This window comes from Juglans regia, unplaced genomic scaffold, assembly GCF_001411555.2.
Source record: "Juglans regia cultivar Chandler unplaced genomic scaffold, Walnut 2.0 Scaffold_73, whole genome shotgun sequence".
Taxonomy (NCBI): domain Eukaryota; kingdom Viridiplantae; phylum Streptophyta; class Magnoliopsida; order Fagales; family Juglandaceae; genus Juglans; species Juglans regia.
In genome coordinates this window covers 8070-25643 of record NW_023362195.1, presented here as the reverse complement: position 1 = coordinate 25643, position 17574 = coordinate 8070, and the positions used below count along the sequence as shown (strand labels likewise).

Below are 17574 nucleotides of genomic sequence, written 5' to 3'. Positions count from 1 at the left end.
GACAACAAAAGATACTCAAATAATTCTCAACCCAAACCTAGATCAGACTCACGGAGAAAGCCAGAAATCCAAACCCAAACCCAAATCTGTTCGATACTTTTCTCTCTTGGAAAGCCAAACCCAAAAATCCAACGGAGAGAGAGAGAGAGAGAGAGAGAAGACTCACGGGGTCACGATAGAGGCAGGCACTTAGGGAAAGGCAGACGACGACGAAGATGCGGCGGCGGCAATGGGGTCGCAGCGAGGAGGCGTGGACTTATGGTTTTACTTTCTTGCAAGCGTAGAGAGAGAGAGAGAGAGAGAGAGAGAGAGAGAGAGAGAGAGAGAGGGGTTTATTTAGGAGGCGAAAAAAGATACGGGTACCGGGTTAAACCCGGTACTCTGGTTTGTAACCCATATCTGGGCTGGAAAGGTCTGGATTTTTCAACCCAGGTTCCAGCCTAGATCAAATCCGGCTGGAACTCGGAACCGGATTCCCGTTTTCTGGGTTCCGGACCGGGCGGAGAAAAAACCCAACCCAGTTGAACAGTCTTATATAAGATGCCTAACAACAAAGCAAACTTGTGAATCTCATGTCTTTTAAGAATTCTATCATATTTTAAAACTCCATAATATTCTTAGCCATTATTACACATAAAACTAATTATATTTTCGAGATCTATATCTGTCAATAAGTAATGTCAAAAAAATGTTAAATCTTAAATAAGGAAAATGCTCAAGACATGGAATAATTCCACAAACACAAAACACGGATTTTGTTTTTGTGGGACATGTGAACACTATTTTTTTTGGCTTTACTTGTTTATATTTGCGGATTTTTTTTAAAAAAAAATTGAATATACATACAATGATTAAGACCTCGTTTGTTTTCACAACACATTTTATATCATCTTTTCTAATCATTACAACTTTCTTAATACTATGTTGTCAATAATATGTTGAATACCAGGATGATATTTCTCAATATAGACATTAACAACAGACAAACTAAGGCTATGTTTAAATATTGAAGTGATCTCAGATGATCTGTGAATAGTTGTGAATAGTTTATCAATAGTAATGAACTATTTGTAAATAATAGTGAACTGTTTGTAAATAGCAGTGAATAATAGTGAAGTAATCTGTGAGAACAATTTGCAAGTGTGTGGGCTGCCATGTTTGATGCTCTTAATGTATGCAACACTTCAACAAGTTTAAATGAACTCATCAAAGTTAGGCCTGACTTTCGGTACGGACCGGAAAAACCGACTAGACCGAATAATTCTATCAGGATTAGATCAAATCGATAGTCTTATTGGTCGGTCTCAGGGTGTGATTTTTTTGGACCGGACCGGACCGGATTGAGACTAACCGAATTTATATATATTTAAATATTATATATATAATATAATATTTTATATAGTAGTTGTATAAGTTAATTATATAATTTTTATCTAAGAGATCACCATTGATCATATATACAATGAAATTATTTAATATTCATTAATCATATATAAAATGTTAAAGAGATCACTTAATTTTAATTTTACTAATTTAATTAATTTTTTGTATCCATTTTCTGTCAAAAAAAGAAAAGAAAAATGTTCATAGACCGAATCAGACCGATAGCTAACGGTCTAGTCCGACAGAAATGATGGACTAAAATTTTTCGGTCCGTGACCTCCCTGGACCGGACCGATTATACCTCTAATCAAGGTTTTAGCATATTCAATAATTAATTGAAATCATTTAACGCAGTTACCACTAGTTAAAAAAAAAAACCAGAATGGTATTTATTGATACTAGAGATTCAATACAATGAGAAGTAGACTTCAAATCAATGATAACATCTAAATAGTCAATGCATCTTTACCAGAGCATGAGCTATTTTGTTAAGTTTGTTAAAGTCCCTTTTAACATGATGGACAATCCAACTAGTAAAAAGCAAGAATTTGATATCAGAATTGAACATCCCTTTAAACACAATCAAGTTCAATCCCAATTTAAGATAGTTTTATTGAAATCATTTAATCCCAATTTAATTCAATGATTTTTCACGAGCCTGAATCAATCTACCTTCATCATCTCTTGTATTTGTGGAATTCTTCCATAGATGTTATTACTAGTGTATTGTATAATGATTATTTTTAATTACATGTATCACGTGCACACTAGTTATGGTGTACATTAGTTACTCTACTATATATAATCTTGTACTTTTTTGATAAATAATACAAGTTTCTAACTTTATAGAATTCTCATCATACAATCGAGTCTTCCCATTTTTCCTCTTATCAAGATAAGATATTAGACGTAACCCTAACCCTAACCCTAATCCATCAGTGATGATTCCTCATGGCTATTGCCTCTGCTTATTCGTCTTCCTCTTTCGCTATTCAACACCACACTTCTTAGGATTATTCCAATCCTTTTTTATCTTCAAAGTGGTGGTGATCATCCTAGAGTGATTCTTGTATTCCAACCACTGAATAGAGATAACTATCTCACATGAAATCGATCCATGTCTATAACACTTATTGCCAATAACAAACTCTGATTTGTTAATGGTACTCCATCACCACCCTTTAATTAAAGAACACAAAATAAAATAAAATATTTAATTAAAATCTATCAAAATCAAATAAAACTCAAATAAATTTAAACAATAGTAACATATAAAATTAAAGGATTGGGTAAAAATTATAAATGAATAGTTGGAATATATATAATTGCCTTACACAGTTGAAATGAGAAATATGTGAATAGTAAAGAGATAATTTGTGAATAGTAATAAAATAGTTTGAAATTAAGATTTTTATGGAATTTAAAAAAATGAAAGAGATAAAATTATATAAAAAAATTATAAAATTAAAAGAGAGTTAGAATACAATTTTTGTTTTGAGATTTGAAAAAATTGAATTATTTTTTCTATTTTGTTTAAAAGTTTTAAAAAGTTGTAATAATTATATAATTATTAGATAAAAAAATTAAAAATTAAAAATATTTGTATTTGAATTGTATTTGAATGTTGAAACGAGATGATTCGAAAGGTTTGTAAAACCAAACCTAGTCTTATTGTTAAAGAAAACTATCCAAGAGTAGGTTCTCTATGAGAAAAATTCTATACATCATTTCTATAATATACATTACAAATAATTTTTTATTTTTTATTTTTAATAAATATGCGATATATGGATTATGAATAGAATAATTTAATTAATTTAATAATAATAAAAAAAAAGTGATATATGGTAACGAGTAGTAGAACTATATCTAGAAACTTTTGCAAGAATCCAAGGTCCAAGTCCAACTCATCTGTCCTTCCTGGTTCTTTCGAGTCTCTGACCCAACTAGTCTTGAGTGGTGGGCAAAACGTGGGGTTACTTTCGTCTTTTAGAGGGGAAATAGATAGCGTAAGTGCGCATCCGGTGCACGATAGCTTGTGGATCAGGTCTTGCAGGCACGCAAGTCGGCTTTCTTCGTCTATAAATATACCTCTAGGGCTCTGGATCTTATTTGTTGAGAGGTTCTCCCTTCCACAGAGAGAGATACTTCCTCAAGAGTTATGGAGGTCGGCGCAGTCGATTCTTCTGAGAGTAAAAACTAGCCGAAGCATTTCAAAATCCGAAAAACAAAAGTAGTAAAGACAGAAAAACTCAAAATTTTTGAAAACAGGAACGTTTTGAGGTTTTTGTAACATTCGATTTCTCCTCCTCTTTTAGAACTTAGGGGTTGTTTTCCTACTCTTACTGGTCAGCATGGATATGCGATTCCCCTACTCCCCGGCGGAGGTCGCCAAAGTCCGCATGGTTCAGTTCGGCATACTCAGCCCCGACGAGATCGTAATTCTCCATTTCTTGAATCGTTTTCATGTTTGGTTGCTGAGAAATTATGAGAAGCGAAAAAAAAATAGTCGGAATTCTTCGACCAGCTGCGACTGAAATCTCCTTAGCAAAACTTCGTTTTATTATTTTTGGGTTTTCTTTTATGTACCTGTGGTTAGGTTGGAGTATTGGGGATTTAGGGGTTTTCATCTTTTGTGTAAGTAAAATTAGGGTTGATCGAACCATTGCTTTTTGGTGTGCAGAGACAAATGTCGGTCGTACAGATTGAGCACAGCGAGACGATGGAACGGGGCAAGCCGAAGATAGCCGGTTTAAGCGACCCTCGGCTCGGCACCATTGATAGAAAGATGAAGTGCGAGACTTGCACAGCGAATATGGCCGAGTGTCCGGGTCACTTTGGGCACCTCGAGCTTGCCAAGCCCATGTTTCATATTGGGTTTATGAAAACTGTCCTCAGCATCATGCGCTGTGTTTGCTTCAATTGCTCTAAAATTCTGGCCGACGAGGTACCTAAATCCAGCCACTCATTATTTGTTTGAGTGCACTTATTGAGTTTGGAATCGACGTAGTTTCATGTTGGCTGAAGCTGTTTGCCTATAGAAGGATTATAAACTCCACAGGATTTCGAAATGTTAGATTTTCCTAAGCTATTATACTTTTTGATCGGCAGACAAGAATTTTATTGATGATAGTAGGCATAGCCCAAGTAAGTGGAACATATACAAGAGCACAAAATTCTGCAACGAAAAAAATGAAAAGAAAATGAGGGGCAATTATTTAACTGAAACAAACATAAATTGAACACGTTTGTTGCCGAATGATCTTCCTGAATCTTAATCTAAAAGGGGTATGGATTGTGAAATAGGACGAACAATGCAGCTCATTGGCAGGATCAAACGTACAACCATCAGAATTATGACGGACTAGAATAGCAAAATAGCTTAGATTTTTTGTTGGTTCGAAATTTGTTTTGTTGGTTGCCTGACTGGTCCAAGGTTACCAGAGATTCTCTCTTTGGTCCTTAGTTGTTTCTCAGATGGGGTGAACTACGTCTTACCCATCTACTCCTTTTTGATAGTAGAACTTAAAAGGTTTGTTATATCTAATCAGTTTGCTTATGGGAGCATTTGCACAGATTCCAACTAATTCTAATGTGCCATAGATTTTTAGCTTTTACATTTTCATTTGGCTTGTATCCTTGCAGGAAGACCACAAGTTTAAGCAAGCATTGAAAATAAAGAATCCCAAAAATAGACTAAAAAAAATATTGGATGCCTGCAAGAACAAAACAAAATGTGAAGGTGGTGATGAACTTGAGGTTCAAGGTCAAGATTCTGAAGAACCGGTCAAAAAGAGTCGTGGTGGTTGTGGTGCTCAGCAGCCAAAGCTCACTATTGAAGGTATGAAAATGATTGCAGAGTACAAGGCCCAAAGGAAGAAAAGTGATGATCAAGAACAACTTCCTGAACCTGTTGAAAGGAAACAGACACTTACAGCAGAGAGGGTAACTCATTCTGTGTGCAAGATGCTACTGCCTTCATTCTAAAGTAATTGTTTCATGATACTAATATTTTGTTAAATGTATTGCAGGTTCTTAATGTCCTAAAGAGAATAAGTGATGAAGACTGCCAACTGTTGGGCTTGAATCCGAAATATGCCCGTCCAGACTGGATGATTCTACAAGTCCTTCCGATTCCTCCACCTCCTGTTAGACCCTCTGTGATGATGGATACCTCCTCCAGAAGTGAGGCAAGCTTCTTCTTCTGCTATTTTTCCCCCTCTGAATTTCACTGGATAGTTACCTCGCTTCAGTGGTTAATATTAGTGTGTCATTTAAGTAATTATAGCAGCTGGGGGTGTTCGATTCTCCTATTCTCCTTATGGTGTGAGGTTGGTTCTGACTTAATGTTTTCGAGTGCAGGATGATTTGACTCATCAGTTGGCGATGATTATAAGGCACAATGAGAATCTGAGAAAACAAGAGAGAAATGGGGCACCCGCACATATCATTTCAGAATTTGCACAGTTGTTGCAGTTCCATGTAGCCACATATTTCGACAATGAGTTGCCTGGACAGCCAAGGGTATGGTTGCTAAAACATATAGACATGTCTACTGGACATATGATTTTATGCTTCAGCTGATGTATCTCTTTACCATACAGGCTACCCAGAGATCAGGGAGACCTATTAAATCCATATGTAGTAGGCTTAAGGCAAAGGAAGGTCGGATTAGAGGTAACTTGATGGGAAAACGTGTGGATTTTTCTGCACGAACTGTTATTACTCCAGATCCAAACATCAATATAGATGAATTAGGAGTACCGTGGAGTATTGCCTTAAATCTCACATACCCAGAGACTGTTACTCCATATAACATTGAAAGGTTTGTCTATTTTTTTTTTCTTTCAAATATTCTCAACTTCACTTATACTCTGATCTCTCTCTCTCTCTCTCTCTCTCCTCTTTATTTTTTGCTAGTTGCTACTGAGCTGTTTTCCCCCTTTTCCGTTTCAATGGAACAGATTGAAGGAGCTTGTTGAATATGGGCCCCATCCTCCACCTGGTAAAACTGGTGCCAAGTATATCATTAGGGATGATGGGCAAAGGCTAGATCTCCGTTACTTGAAGAAAAGTAGTGATCACCATCTGGAGCTTGGATATAAGGCATTGTCTTATATTCTAAATGCTTTTTAACTCGGTCTATAGCTCTTCATACCAGTCTCAAGTTCCATTCTCATGTTTGCAGGTGGAGCGGCATTTGAATGATGGAGACTTTGTACTCTTTAATCGTCAGCCTAGTCTCCATAAAATGTCTATCATGGGGCATAGAATCAAGATTATGCCATACTCAACTTTCCGTCTCAATCTGTCTGTTACTTCACCATACAATGCTGATTTTGATGGTGATGAAATGAACATGCATGTTCCTCAGTCATTTGAAACTAGAGCAGAGGTGTTGGAGCTAATGATGGTGCCCAAATGCATTGTTTCTCCTCAATCAAATCGTCCTGTTATGGGAATAGTCCAGGATACGCTTTTAGGGTGCCGTAAAATCACTAAGAGGGACACACTTATATCTAAGGTAAGAGTGAGGGATGCATTATTGTGTTTGCTTTATTGATCATTTTCTATTGAACATTTTGGGAGTCTAATCTCAACTGGCTTCTGCAGGATGTTTTCATGAACATCTTGATGTGGTGGGAGGATTTTGATGGGAAAATTCCTGCTCCTGCAATTTTGAAGCCAGGGCCTTATTGGACTGGAAAACAGGTTTTCAATCTTATTATACCAAAACAGATAAATCTCACACGAACTTCTGCCTGGCACTTAGAGTCAGAAACTGGGTTCATAACTCCAGGGGACACTCAAGTGAGAATTGAGAGGGGGGAGCTACTTGCTGGAACTCTTTGCAAAAAGACTCTTGGGACATCTACTGGGAGTCTTATACATGTTATTTGGTATGTAAGTTAAAAATATAGTTTTGCACTCAGATTTTCAGGTGATAGTATATTTAGTCTGATTTAAACTCGAAGAGTTTTTAATTTGCAGTGGAACTATGGTGAGGCATTTCATTTTTTTACTGAGACTTTCCAAAAATGACATTTTCCTTTTCTTTTGAAGCTATACCAAGCAAATAACTGTGGGGAAAGTTTTCTTTTTCATAATGCTAACAATGAGTTATTTCAATCTGCTCTAAAGAATCATGATTTTGCTTCTGCTGTTGGAAGTTTGAATATCACAGATAAAATCATATTGTTTGGTTCTGTAAATGTTTTTTTTAATTACTCCTTATTTCTTTCTATTGTTAAAATGTGTTCGGCTGTGCAGGGAAGAGGTTGGTCCAGACGCAGCTCGCAAGTTTCTGGGTCATGTGCAGTGGCTGGTTAATTATTGGCTTTTGCAGAATGGTTTTAGCATTGGGATTGGAGATACAATTGCTGATGCAGCAACAATGGAAACAATTAATGAAACTATTTCTAAAGCAAAAAATGAAGTGAAAGAACTTATTAGGAAAGCTCAAGCAAGGGAGCTAGAACCTGAACCCGGACGTACTATGATGGATTCATTTGAGAACAAAGTGAACCAGGTATGCAGTCAAATTTCTTTTCCATTTTTTGGCTGCTTCATGACAAATCTAACTTAAATATATCTGCTGTTTTTCAGACATTGAATAGGGCCCGTGATGATGCTGGAAGTAGTGCCCAAAAGAGTCTATCTGAGAGCAACAATCTCAAGGCTATGGTTACTGCAGGATCCAAAGGTAGTTTCATCAACATATCACAGATGACTGCTTGTGTCGGGCAGCAGAATGTTGAGGGTAAGCGAATCCCATATGGGTTCATAGACCGGACGTTGCCCCATTTCACCAAAGATGATTATGGGCCTGAAAGTCGTGGGTTTGTGGAGAACTCGTACCTGCGTGGGCTAACCCCACAAGAGTTCTTTTTTCATGCCATGGGTGGTAGGGAAGGTCTTATTGATACTGCAGTGAAGACTTCTGAAACTGGGTACATCCAGAGGCGACTTGTGAAGGCTATGGAAGATATTATGGTCAAATATGATGGGACAGTACGGAACTCTTTGGGTGATGTTATCCAATTTCTGTATGGGGAAGATGGTATGGATTCTGTCTGGATAGAATCACAGAGGCTGGATTCTTTGAAAATGAAAAAAACAGAATTTGAGCGAGTTTTCAGGTACGAGTTTGATGATGAACAGTGGAACCCGGATTACATGATGCAAGAACACATTGAAGACTTGAAAACCATCAGAGAGTTCCGCAATGTGTTTGATGCTGAAGTTCAAAAACTTGAAGCTGATAGATACCAACTTGGAGCAGAGATTGCCACCACTGGTGATAATTCTTGGCCGTTGCCTGTCAACCTTAAGAGGCTTATATGGAATGCACAGAAGATCTTTAAAATTGACCCTCGAAGGCATTCTGATATGCATCCGATGGAAATTGTGGAAGCTGTTGATAAGCTCCAGGAGAGGCTAAAGGTTGTACCGGGTGAGGATTTGTTGAGTGTCGAAGCCCAGAAGAATGCTACCCTCTTCTTTAGTATTTTGCTACGTAGTACATTTGCTAGTAAGAGGGTATTGGAGGAGTACAAGCTTACTCGGGAAGCATTTGAGTGGGTTATTGGTGAAATAGAGTCACGCTTCCTACAGTCGCTTGTAGCACCTGGGGAAATGATTGGATGTGTTGCTGCCCAATCTATTGGTGAGCCTGCCACACAGATGACTCTTAACACCTTCCACTATGCTGGTGTCAGTGCAAAGAATGTCACTCTTGGTGTTCCCAGGTTGAGGGAAATCATTAATGTAGCTAAGAGGATCAAAACACCATCTCTCTCAGTGTACCTGAAGCCTGAAGTTTGTAGAACTAAGGAGAGGGCAAAAAATGTTCAATGTGCTTTGGAATACACTACTCTCCGAAGTGTAACTCAAGCCACGGAGGTATGGTATGACCCAGATCCTATGAGCACAATAATTGAAGAGGATGTTGATTTTGTCAGATCCTATTATGAAATGCCTGATGAAGAGGTTGCCCCTGAAAAAATTTCCCCTTGGTTGCTTCGCATAGAGTTGAATCGTGAAATGATGGTGGATAAGAAGTTGAGTATGGCTGACATTGCTGAGAAGATCAACCTTGAATTCGATGATGATTTGACTTGTATATTCAATGATGACAATGCTGAAAAATTGATACTTCGCATCCGTATCATGAATGACGAAGCTCCGAAAGGGGAGCTGCAAGACGAATCTGCTGAAGATGATGTTTTCCTGAAGAAGATTGAGAGTAATATGCTGACAGAAATGGCTCTTCGAGGTATCCCAGATATCAATAAAGTGTTTATCAAACAGTGTAAGATAAACAAGTTTGATGAGAATGACGGATTTAAGCCGGAACAAGAATGGATGTTGGATACTGAAGGTGTCAATCTATTGGCGGTTATGTGTCATGAAGACGTTGATTCAAGGAGGACCACAAGCAATCACTTGATTGAAGTTATTGAAGTTCTCGGAATCGAGGCAGTTCGTCGGTCCTTGCTGGATGAATTGCGGGTTGTTATATCTTTTGACGGATCTTATGTGAATTACCGCCATTTGGCTATCCTGTGTGATACAATGACCTATCGTGGCCATTTAATGGCCATCACCCGTCATGGCATCAATCGAAATGATACTGGACCGATGATGAGATGCTCGTTTGAAGAAACAGTGGACATTCTTCTTGATGCTGCAGTGTATGCTGAAACAGATTATTTGAGGGGTGTTACTGAAAACATAATGTTAGGTCAGCTTGCACCAATTGGCACTGGGGACTGTGCCTTGTATCTCAATGATGAGATGTTGAAGAATGCTATTGAACTCCAGCTACCTAGTTATATGGATGGTTTGGATTTTGGCATGACACCTTCCCACTCTCCAGTCTCCGGAACTCCCTATCATGAGGGCTTGATGTCTCCAAGTTATTTGCTGAGCCCAAATCTCCGACTGTCGCCCATTACAGATGCTCAGTTTTCTCCTTATGTTGGTGGAATGGCGTTTTCTCCGGCTTCATCTCCAGGCTACAGCCCATCATCTCCTGGCTACAGTCCATCATCCCCAGGATATAGTCCTACATCCCCTGGATATAGTCCCACCTCTCCCGGCTATAGCCCCACTTCCCCTACTTATAGTCCTAGTTCTCCGGGTTATAGTCCAACCAGTCCTGCCTATTCGCCTACAAGTCCATCTTACTCGCCCACCTCTCCCAGCTATAGCCCCACATCTCCTAGCTACAGCCCTACCTCTCCCAGCTATAGCCCCACTTCTCCCACTTACAGCCCAACATCACCGAGCTATAGCCCCACTTCACCAGCTTACAGCCCCACTTCACCTGCGTACAGCCCCACTTCACCTGCATACAGCCCCACTTCTCCATCCTACAGCCCGACTTCTCCATCCTACAGCCCGACTTCTCCATCTTACAGCCCGACCTCACCTTCCTACAGCCCGACCTCACCCTCATACAGCCCCACATCTCCATCATACAGCCCTACCTCACCAGCCTATAGCCCCACATCACCAGGTTACAGTCCAACTTCTCCAAGCTATAGCCCAACCTCACCTAGCTATAGCCCTACATCTCCCAGTTATAATCCTCAGTCTGCTAAATATAGCCCTTCACTGGCATACTCACCAAGCAGTCCAAGATTGTCCCCATCCAGTCCATATAGTCCTACATCTCCGAATTACAGGTATGCCAGGTTGCAAAATATTCCGACTACTGATTGTTATTGTTGTACCATATGTGCTTAAATGGTAGCTGCTGATTGGAATTGTTCTTTACATTTCCAAATTATGACTTTGGCTGCAGCTGCTAGCTGAATTGTCCCATCTTGTCCTGATGAGTGTTTTGTGCTTGATTTTCCATTACTATTGTTATTTATATTCAGGCCTTCTAATATGCTATAACCTTCCCATTTCTGTTGCAGTCCAACGTCACCTTCATATTCACCAACATCCCCATCTTATTCTCCATCAAGCCCAACATACAGTCCCAGCAGGTAAGTTTACTATTTTGTAGATAGTGTTCTTGGTCTTCTTTCTACCTTTCTTCCAGTACCATCTGTAGCTTGCTTTTCTGTGTGTGTAACTTTCTGCAGCCCTAGCATTTAAGATAATGATTATGGGTTGTTTGCATGGTCAAAAGTTTGGGTGTTAAATATTTTCATTTTTTTTCTCTCTTTCTAGTCCATACAACTCTGGAGTGAGTCCGGACTACAGCCCAAGTTCGCCACCATACAGGTAAAGTGAAAAACCATCATAGTTCCTGAAATAACTCTTGCAAGCTTTTTATTGAAATAATAGGCACCGATATGCTTCTTTCATCTCTCTCTCTCATGCAGTCCAAGTGCGGGGTACTCACCAAGCCAACCTGGGTACTCTCCATCATCTACCAGCCAGTATACTCCACAAATGAGCAATAAAGATGATAGGAGTGACAAAGATGACAGGAGCACTCGTTAAGTCATATCATTGATTGCTTGAATGAAAGCAAAGGTCAAATTCTTCTTCAAGCTCTCATCTCATTGATGTTAATCACTCAAAAATACTACGAAAACTCTTCTTCATGCTCCCTATTCTTTAAGAATTTAGACCAGTGTTGTCCATTCGTTTCTATTCTGGCTGGAATTAGATAGTAAGTGGTCATTTTATACTTGCCTCAGATCATGCTTTGGGGATTTGCCTTTGTTTATCAGGATTCACTGTCCATTCCAGTAATTTTATTTTAGTTTTAGCAAATAGCTTTGGATGTATGAAACATCTATGTACGTACTGTTGTTCAGTTTTTACGTGAAACTTAAATTTTGTATGTGGTTGTTTTTAACAAAGCCGAGTGAGGCCAATTTAACTGAATTTGAAGTAGAAAGAGCTAAAAACATATGGTTCTTGTATGCCAGATGATCACTTGACCTAGTCATGTTCTATTTGGTTTGATTTATTGTTACTTCATAATTCATATAAATAAAAATGGTTTGATTTATTGTTACTTCATAATTCATATAAAAAAAAAATGGTTTGATTTACTAGTTGAATGAATACCAATCTGAGGAGGTTTTTTGGGGATGGATCTGAGTTTATGGGGTTCTTCACCTGATATAAGAATGGATACCAGGCTGACTTGTACTTCATTTTATCTATTTGCAGATGTCAGAACACGGGCCTGTCGATGTGTGCAAAGTAATATCTTTGAACGGGGAGATGCCATTTCAGCTTGTATTCAAATTTCAGTTTGTACCTGTGTTTTATACTGACATATATATATGGTGTTCTGTCCTGAGTGCTGCTTTTAACAGACATCCTAAGAAAGATGGAGTAGACTGCATGCTGAGCCTCAGTAATAGTGCAAATAGTCATTGTATTGGGGAACAAAACCCATTCGATTAGTGTAATTTGTTTTTTTGTAATAAATATATATATATGGAATCAGTGATCTTTGAAGTGAGAATATCACTTTTTGAGTGTGTCAATACCAAATCTACTATTATGCTCCAAGATTGTTGTTGGTGTTTCCACCTCAAATTGCTCTCTGCTTTATATAATCCAAATGTAGTTGAGATCATATTCTAGCCTTATCTTAGAATATCATGCCATTCAAATTGTTTATATAAACCACCTGTAGTTCATCTATAGCTAAAATATAAAATCTTCATTTTTTAGAATTGGTCACGAAAAATCAACCCGTATTATAAGTAGTTTGGTTTACAATGTTATTAACCTCTCTTATTTTAAAAAACATGAAAAGTGTATACAGATAATGCTATTATATTTTTTTAAAATTATTCGTAATTAATTTTATAAGAGCACTCTCATTGGATTAGTTAAAGTTAAAGTATATTTTTTATGAATATAAGATGAATTAAGCATTTAGATATTACATTCACATAAGTTTCTATATTGAAATAGTCATATTTTTTCATTATATGACAATAAAATAATATAAGATGAATTTAACTTTGACTATTCACATCAAATCTCCACATTAGATTATCCATTTATTCATTATATAGTAATGAGTAATTAATAATTTTGAAAATTTTTTAATTTTTTTAATTATGAATTTATTTTATTTTATCATATTTTACTATTCATAATATTATATATTAATTAGTAATTGTATTCTAATTATATTTTTTTAATTGTCATTTAAAATGGAGAGAGAAATAATTGATATTAAAAGGAGAGAAAAAAAGAATATAAAATAGATTTGATGAATGAATAGTTCCTTTCAAATTTAAAAATTATTTTAGATATTACTGTAGTTATATTCTAAATATTTGGAATATAACTATTTCAATGTGAGTTATTTTATGACTTAATAGCTAAATTCTTATTGGATTTAGCTTTTAGCTAATCCAATGAGAATGCTCTAAGCGATTTAGGTCTCGTTTGGTTATGCAATTAAGATGACATGACATGACATGAGATGTCTTGTTGAAAGTTGAATAAAATATTATTATAATATTATTTTTGTTTTGAGATTTGAAAAAATTAAATTGTTTATTATATTTTGTGTAAGAGTTTAAAAAAATTGTAATAATTATATGAGATGAAATGAGATGAGATAATTTAGTTTTGTGTAATCAAATCAGCCCAGTACATATTAACTAAACAATGAACTATTTTTTATAATAGCATTGCTTTTTAACAAAGCTTTATAATTAAAAACTCCACTATGAAAAACACTATTTCTTACTCTAATTCCAAACAAGCATTAAGAGTAGGGGTGACTTTTCTCCCTTTCATACGATGTTATGTTGTTAAAATTGTTTACATGAACGTTGTTTTTTAATGATGCGTTATCTAGTGGTAGGGTACGAGTACTACGTGTGGCAGAATAATATTCTAGACCATTTAACAAATACTCGTGCGTAATTCACGAATTTCACTATTTGAGATTGAGCTTTTAAAATCGTTAAAGATTTATTTCAAACTACTAATTAAATTATCACGTGTTCTTTAAATATATGATAAATACATCGTATTTCTAATAAGATAAATAGTGTTACAATTATCAAGATAAGCATAGTTTTTGTTTTTTTTTTTGAAGGTAGAACAAACTTCATTCATTTATAATGAGACATTACAACTTTGACATAAGATATATAGAATACAAGCAAACTACTACTTTTAAAGCTCTCCAATATACAAATTTCTTTGTGATTGACATAGTCTAGTTTATTGTTGTAACTCTCTACAGAAAAACTGTCTGAGAGACATCACAATGTCTTAAGACAAATTTAACAATCCCCACATTCTGTCCTAAGATAAAATTAAACAACCTCACACTCTGTCTAAAACAGAGTAGATGACACTATGGACAAAAATTCAGGAGACTTTTTTTTTTTAATAATTTTAACCTAAAGCAAAGGAAATAATAGAAAACGTAAAAGATACATCGGAAAATAGCAAATTACAGTTTAGAAAGTTGTAGATTCGCATTTTCAACTTTAGAGGAAATAAAAAATACAAACACTGAGACTATGGTGGCTGTGAGGGACATGCACTACCTTAGAAGTACAGCAAAATGTCAGGTCTAAAGAAATTGATGACCATAGTCCCAGAAAAGTCATGTGTGGCAGCGATAGAGTTCTCGTTGCGGTGGAGCGTGGATGTCACGCGTGCACTTTGAGCCATGCGTGTGGCTCACGTGCTGTTCTGTTCGACGAGATTTTTTGTCCGTTCAAAGGATCGACACTTTAGAAATCTTGCGGTGAGGCGCGTGGTGGTCGTATGGCTCGGAGAATAATATATCTACATTTCACCCTACTGTGAATGAAAAAAACAAATAAAACCAAAAAAAAAAAGAAAAACTAGAAAGAAGAGGGAGGAGCCAAAACTCCCACCCCCCTCCTCTAGTTTGAGTTTTTTGAGGAGGGGGACTGTTGTGTAGAGAGAAAAGGGAGAGAGCGAGAGTATGGTTTCTCACGATGTCAGAGAGAGATAAACAAAATAAGCATAGTTAGTTTACCATTAACGATTTCTGAAATTCTATTTTATACCCCAAAATAGTTTACACTAACCTTTATTTGTTTACTGCACAAAATTAGCTATTGTAATTCACGAGATCTAAAAAATTATTCAATGCATGATGAGCTAGCTAGCTTAAGGAATGGGGTTTGATTCTCCAAGCATTAACTTGTTGTCCCAAGTGATCATCGACAAAGGAAAAAAAGATGAGCAAATAAAACATACAAACGAAAAAACAAATAACCTGCTTACAAATAAACAATCAAATTAATAAAAAAGAAACCATTTGAAGGTTGCTGTCCCAACCAAGGACTGGTACGTACAATTCGATCCGCAAACAGCTCAGTGCCGCCTTGTGCGTGCTAGCTCTTGATGCATGCTAGCTGTATTAATTAAATTCTGGCCGGCATTCTAAGATACCAATGATGCATTAACTCTACCAATGTTACTAGATTCCTGATCTCTTTCTTTCCTTCCCCACATGATTCTCTCATGACTCTGTCAAAATCTCTCATGCCATCTTTTCCTGAACTTCGAATGTTATAAATATATATGATATACGTACAGATGCTGCATGCACCAGATCATGGACGTTCTTGGAGCCGAGCAGTACTGAGCAGCGTGAGATTTTCTTCAAGAGCATCTCGATCGGGCCGAGTACTGATCTTTTATTACATCAATGAAGAAACCATCAAAACTGAGAAGCATTTTATTTAAGTTTCTAGTAGTACCGCATGCAGCATCTGCTATAAATTTCCAGTTCCAGACCCCATCTCTTAGCCCTGCAAAAATATCTGCTGGTGCAGGCAGATCAGGATCCTCCGGAAGTACTAGTCCTTTCGTTTCCATAATCCCTCCAGAGGTTCGAAGAAAGAAGAAGAATGGAAGCTTTGACGCACGAGAGCCCACCTCCCCAAAAGTCTCGTGCATGGGCCATGTCAAGAAGACGACGTCCAGCAATCCTAAGCGCCGGGTTTCATCACTTCCGCCACAACCACAAGCATTAACCATGCGCAACGTTTCTTGTACTCCGAACAAAGAGGGTAAGATAAAAAAGATGATCAAGCAGCAAGAAGTTGTTAAGATTGATTGTTTCGTGGGACGAAAGCGAGGTGGGAAGCCCGATGGCACCAGCTGCCCCGAAAAGCCAAGGGTTCCAGAACAGGTAGTACAGGCGCCACGGCCTTCTTTGGGTCAGATAAAGCGGTTTTCAAGCGCTCGCCGTGCCCTTTCCAGCTTTGATTGGAGAAATATTCAGGGTGCAGCGGTGGTTCCAGCCGATTGCAAAGAAGATCAAAGGAGACGAAGAGTCTGCCAAGAAATTTTAGGAAAATAAATTCACAACCTGAAATTCTTAACATGACAAATGCAATTAGCTCGTAAAATTCCTTGTATTATAAAATAGATCGTCATCAATTTATGAACATATTATTTTTTGTAAATGTAAATGTAAGGTGCGGCATGCATTTAATGTGTTGTAAGGGTGCGTTTTGTATGAGTTGTCAAAAGCCTTGTGATGGGGCATCAAAAGTCTTGTACAGAGCAATGAACCTTCTGGTGAATCTGTTGTAATGCTGAATGCGTTGTCGTACTGTATTAAAAATGCTCAGAATGAAAATAGATAAAATAGGGAAGGTGTTTGATAAAAGGCTTCAAAGAGCCACACGTGTATTGATAATGGAATACTTGAAGGGATTCCAAACCTCCATACAATAGAGTAGTCTTAACAATTTTTCAGATTTCAGATATGCCTCTACTTTCCCTCTGCTCTCCTATATAACCTCCCACCAGCTCGTACATCATAACCCATAACAGAAAGAGCAATGCTACGTACTGTCTCTAAATGGAGATTACATTGCAACTATAATTAATTTTATTTTTAATTTTTTTTTAAAATTAAAATAATATTCTTATCAAATTGATATTTTTTTCTATTTAATAAATGATTTGTATATGTAGTCTCCATTTGAAGATTATAAATAGAATTTCTCTGACAAAAATAAGGACCGATAAAATGACTGTAAAAATAACAATACCTAAATGACAAGCAAAAGTCCCCCAAAACGAACAACTTAAACAAAACGCATAGCTTAACTAAAGACCCAAAACGCTATGTTTATTTCTTTCTCCTCGACTTCATCACTTCACTTATGTTTAATTGAATCTTGTTTCGTACTTGGCATTGTGCATTTCTTATTTCCTGTGTCTTTGGGTTAACTCAGTAGC

General features: G+C 37.0%; 2 protein-coding genes across 2 annotated transcripts; both read left to right on the top strand.

Annotated features, from left to right (window-relative positions):
• The first annotated feature begins 3513 nt into the window (after window positions 1–3513).
• Window positions 3514–12873, top strand: LOC109016614 (DNA-directed RNA polymerase II subunit RPB1). The gene is made up of 15 exons (XM_035687192.1): window positions 3514–3821; window positions 4067–4330; window positions 5029–5328; window positions 5415–5573; window positions 5746–5907; window positions 5988–6208; window positions 6348–6489; window positions 6572–6907; window positions 6997–7283; window positions 7654–7912; window positions 7990–11072; window positions 11310–11381; window positions 11569–11622; window positions 11724–11877; window positions 12526–12873. Exons 1-14 carry the CDS (start codon window positions 3738–3740, stop codon window positions 11842–11844), a joined length of 5544 nt encoding a protein of 1847 aa, XP_035543085.1. The 5' UTR covers window positions 3514–3737; the 3' UTR covers window positions 11845–11877; window positions 12526–12873.
• A 2782-nt stretch (window positions 12874–15655) lies between these two features.
• LOC108980765 (uncharacterized protein At1g76070-like) lies at window positions 15656–16684 on the top strand. Its single transcript, XM_018951771.2, has one exon. It carries the CDS (start codon window positions 16028–16030, stop codon window positions 16682–16684), a length of 657 nt encoding a protein of 218 aa, XP_018807316.1. The 5' UTR covers window positions 15656–16027.
• The last annotated feature ends 890 nt before the right edge of the window (window positions 16685–17574 follow it).

Bases quoted from the DNA above. Each gene is read 5' to 3' on its own strand.
- LOC109016614 (XM_035687192.1), top strand. From the start codon at position 3,738: ATGGATATGCGATTCCCCTACTCCCCGGCGGAGGTCGCCAAAGTCCGC. The intron at 3,822-4,066 runs GTAATTCTCCAT...TTTGGTGTGCAG, and splicing joins TACTCAGCCCCGACGAGATC to AGACAAATGTCGGTCGTACA. The intron at 6,490-6,571 runs GCATTGTCTTAT...TCATGTTTGCAG, and splicing joins ATCTGGAGCTTGGATATAAG to GTGGAGCGGCATTTGAATGA.
- LOC108980765 (XM_018951771.2), top strand. From the start codon at position 16,028: ATGAAGAAACCATCAAAACTGAGAAGCATTTTATTTAAGTTTCTAGTA.